We start from the raw sequence: 4,503 nt of genomic DNA, 5'->3' as shown, positions 1-4,503 counted from the left end.
ACCCACTCAAATTTTACCCAACCCACCCATTTACCACCACAATCTTGCAAAAGAATTTTATATTTTTGGATAAATAAAATTTGTGTTCATATTTTATGTTACATAATTAATATTTGTTGTGTGAGTTGTATAATAATTTTTTTCTTCGCAGTAATAAACTTGAGTGCAACCCCTATATTAATCTTTATATTATTTCATTGACGCGTTTTGAATCAAATCTTTACTTTTTTTTTTCTTTTTGATTGGCATACTTCACAATTGAGTACAACTGCCTCCTTTAATTAATCATTTATGGAGTTTACGTGGCGGCTCGCTTGAGTGAGTTTATAATAATTTTTTTTCTTCGTAGTAATAAACTTGAGTGCACCCCTTTATTAATCTTTATATATTATTTCATTGACGCGTTTGAATCAAATCTTTGGATTTTTTTATTGGCATACTTCACAATTGAGTACAACTGCCTCCTTTAATTAATCCTTTATGGAGTTTACGTGGCGGCTGGCTTGAGTGAGTTCCTCTAATAGTAATGGATTAATTTTTTTAGATCAAATCATTGATGACGAATATATAGATCAAATTATCAATTGAGAGCATTTTTTATTTAATTTCATATAGTTTTAAGGACATTCTTTATGACTCTTTTCCAAAAAAGAATAGCAAACAATTATAATAATTTGTTGTATACAGAAATTTTATCTCAATCGGTTTATAATCATAGTTAACATATCACAATAAACGGTAAACATAATTTTACTATAAAAGAAATCCTCGTTTAGTACATCCAATAACAAATATATCAATGAAACCAGTCCATAAGACTAGATCATGATATTTATTTATGATTTTTTAAATTCAAAACATAAGCACACATAATATATAGCGCCAAATCAAAGTATTATTTAATTTAGTTGTTGTCCCACCAGAATTGTGATTGAAGATAATCGACAACTTTCTTGTCAATTTGGAAAGCTTTTGCAAGAACATCATCACTGATTGGTGGATCTGAGCCAAATACTGCATTCGCAATAGTGATGACTCCTGGATTTTGGCTACTAAGTCCAGCAAATGCAACTGCATTAGTCTTTCCCACATTAAATTGAAAATGAATGAGACCTACTGGGAAAACAAACACATCTCCAGGATGTAGGATTTTGGTAAAGAGCTTATTCTTCATATTTGGACCAGGGTTTGAAAGGACAAATCCAACGTAGAGTGTACCCTCAAAGAGGGCAAGAACTTCAGTTCCTCGAGGGTGAGTATGAGGTGGGTTGAGACCGTATGGTGCAAAATCAATACGAGCTAAAGAAATGCCCAAAGTGTTGAGTCCTGCCAAGTTATTGACGTTCACTGCAGTTACAGCAGATCCAAGTTGATTTGAAGTATTTCCGGCCATGTTCAGTCCGGGTCTGAAGAAGTCATCAGCAGTGACATCCATTGGATTCTTGCAAAATTTTCCATTCACAAAAACTACATATAGAAATCACAATTAGAAAATGAAAATAACAAAAAAAAAAATAGCCATGATTAACTTAAGTATCAAATTATGTGTTTTAATAATTAATTACCAGCATTCATAGAGTCATTAACAGCAACACAAAAGTCTTGTAAAGGACTAGGATCAGATGCATGGCTTATTGAAGTAACCACAGCCAATATGGCAATGATTAATACAAAGTACTTAAGAGCCATCACTAATTAGAAACTTTATAGATGTAATATATATTGTAACAATTTGTTTGGTGTGAGAAATTTGGTAAGAGAGGCATGCCTATTTATAGATGAAAAAAATGTTTGAATTAGTCATCAAATTGATTAAATAAACTTCTCCTAGACAAAAAGTTTGGATTAGGTTTTCTACGTGTACAATAATAATTTACCAAGTCATAAATGGTGAATATTTGAGCATTTGAGTCGTGATTTTTCATCAAGTAAAGACTAATTTAAGACTTAAATCATATTTTTCGAGAACGTACAAATAGTTTGTAACCACTATAAATACTTAATCATATTTATCAAGGATTAAACCAATTAAAATCTCGAATCGATTGGGACAGTCATGAAAATGATGAGGAAAAAAACGATTAGGATTGAGATATGAATTATGATAGAAGCTTTCCAAGCATAGAAATAACTCGGGGCGTCAAATATGACTAAAAAATTGTTGGAATTAATGGGTTCAACATCTAAGATTTTCAGGTTCAAATTCAATATTTGTTGGGATTTTATCAAAAATTAATAATCATATATTTATTGTTACTCTGTGTCAAAAGTTATAAAATTCAGATGAATCCATAGTCGAAAGTCTACAGCCCCTTATTGTGGCAAAATATATTAACAGTAATAAGGAAATGATTAAATTAAGAGAAGTTTGAATTGGTAAAATGTTTACTTACCCTTAAACTTTAGTCATAATTTTCTCATCTTTTTTTGTTTTTTTTTTTGGTAATAATAATTTTCTCATCTCAAAGCATGTAAACTATTGAGGGATATATTATTGGTCCTTTTATCTTTAATTTTCAGATTTTCCAATTTTGACTTTGTTACTTTAATTAGTTTTGTTGAATCATTTATATTTGTTAATTTGGCAGAGTGAAATATGAGATAAGAGGGATTATTATAATAGTAAAAGATAATTTCCTTTTAATATTTTCCTAATATATACTGAGTAGTGAGTACTGACCATTTCCAATGGCCCAGGGAGGATTAATTAGTCTCTGTAGTTGTTGAAGAAAGGTTCAGGATTTGAGTTTATTATAAACTAATCATCAAAGACTTGGCTATTAATTAAGAAGCTACCTTAATTATTCATTGTTTATTTTGAGGGAGTTTCATTTGAGGAGTACTCATCTAGAAATTTCCCATGCAAATTAGTCTATCACCTTCCAAAGAAATAAAATTAAAGCAGCATCGCTTTAACTAACTCCATCCGTCTCAAAGATAATAAATATCGATTTGGCTCATTTCACGTTTATTAAAAAAATATAAGATATGATTTTATCATGTTATTCCTATTTATTACTTCATTCGTTGTTTTTCAATTGTCATGTTGTGTTTTTCGAAAGTCAATTTGACTAATTTTTAAAGTTAAATTAGATTACATTAATTCGATATTTTAAACAAAATATTTAGATATTCAAAAAGTATACGAAAAGTACCATAAATTCAATTTTTTTGTATATCAATACTTAATCATATTTATCAAGGATTAAACCAATTAAAATTTCAAATCGATTGGGACAGTCATGAAAATGATGAGGAAAAAAACGATTAGGATTGAGATATGAATTATGATAGAAGCTTTCCAAGCATGAAAATAACTCGGAGCGTCATGTTTTATTTAAAAAAGATATGTAAAAGGAAAATGACCGAGTTTTCGAAAAACCGATTAAACTTATGGTTTAAGAGAAATCGGGTTTCCAAAAGAACAGAGTCGCCACTTAATTTTTAGTAAAAAATCAAGAAAAAATACTTACGGTTTTCAAAAGATTTAAACAGATAAAATCAATTAAAAACGGGTTCGAAGTTCAATATATATTCCGAGAAGGTGTTAGGCCCTCGGAATGCCCGCTAACTTGCGGTTGACCGGCGATTTGACTAAAATGACTTTGACTAATTTTGAGAAATTTAACATAAGATTATTTAAATAAATTACAATATTTAATTAATTTTGAGAAAATAATTAGATAAACGACACATTTTCTTTTTTAGAGAAAAGAATTCAAAATGACACATTGGACTTGTGATGCGAGTAATTAGGATTTCAATAAAACTAGATTAATTAAAATTTATTTAATTCATTTTTTAAGATAATAATTTGAACTAACTAAAGCATGAGACCATTTTAAATCAATTGATAAAAAGAGAACACACACAATTTTATTTTATTTTAGTTCATTTGAGAAAAGTGTTAACTTAAAACCATTTAAATAAGCAAAATGATTAAAGAAAGAGGCATTCAAAACATGTCCTTTTAAAAACAAAAGATTTAATTAAAATGAAACATGGCCAATATATTTGATTAGTAAGACAAAACAAAAACAAATATAAGAATGTATTAAAGGTAAGCCAATGTAAAGAAATTAACTTATCGTTTGGGGAATTTAATTAGGTTAGTTAACAATTTAAAAGTTAGAGTCAATACGCAATAAACAATAAATAATCATAATTAAATAATTAAAGAGTAGGGAGAAATTGAATTTGGGCCTCCTTTTGGGCCAAATTCGCTGAAATTTGGGGCTTAGGCTCAATCCCGTTTTTGTATACACTGGTTGTATATCAGTGTATATCGTATGAATCCAGCCCATTTTTCTTGTATATAAGGCTGTATACAAAATGTATACAACTTAATTCAACTTCCAGAACACATGTTTCAATTTTTGGACCTGTATATCGCTGTTTTTTTTCCGTGTATACTTGTGTATACGACTGCATACTTCATGTATACAGCCCCATTCAGATCTTCTTTAGACCTGGAAATTCGATTCTCCGGCCCTGTCTCTACTC

At 29.4% G+C, this 4,503-nt stretch overlaps 1 protein-coding gene across 1 annotated transcript; it reads right to left on the bottom strand.

Annotated features, from left to right (window-relative positions):
• Nucleotides 1-728: 728 nt before the first annotated feature.
• Nucleotides 729-1,738, bottom strand: LOC125870569 (putative germin-like protein 2-1). Its single transcript, XM_049551032.1, has 2 exons — nucleotides 1,566-1,738; nucleotides 729-1,467 (listed from the first exon to the last, which is right to left on the bottom strand). The coding sequence occupies exons 1-2, from the start codon at nucleotides 1,687-1,689 to the stop codon at nucleotides 905-907; spliced, it is 687 nt and encodes a 228-aa protein (XP_049406989.1). The 5' UTR covers nucleotides 1,690-1,738; the 3' UTR covers nucleotides 729-904.
• Nucleotides 1,739-4,503: the final 2,765 nt, after the last annotated feature.

The sequence above is a fragment of the Solanum stenotomum genome, chromosome 1 (genome assembly GCF_019186545.1).
Source record: "Solanum stenotomum isolate F172 chromosome 1, ASM1918654v1, whole genome shotgun sequence".
NCBI lineage: Eukaryota > Viridiplantae > Streptophyta > Magnoliopsida > Solanales > Solanaceae > Solanum > Solanum stenotomum.
The sequence above is the reverse complement of the archived record's forward strand: the minus strand, read 5'-3'. Positions and strand labels throughout refer to the sequence as shown.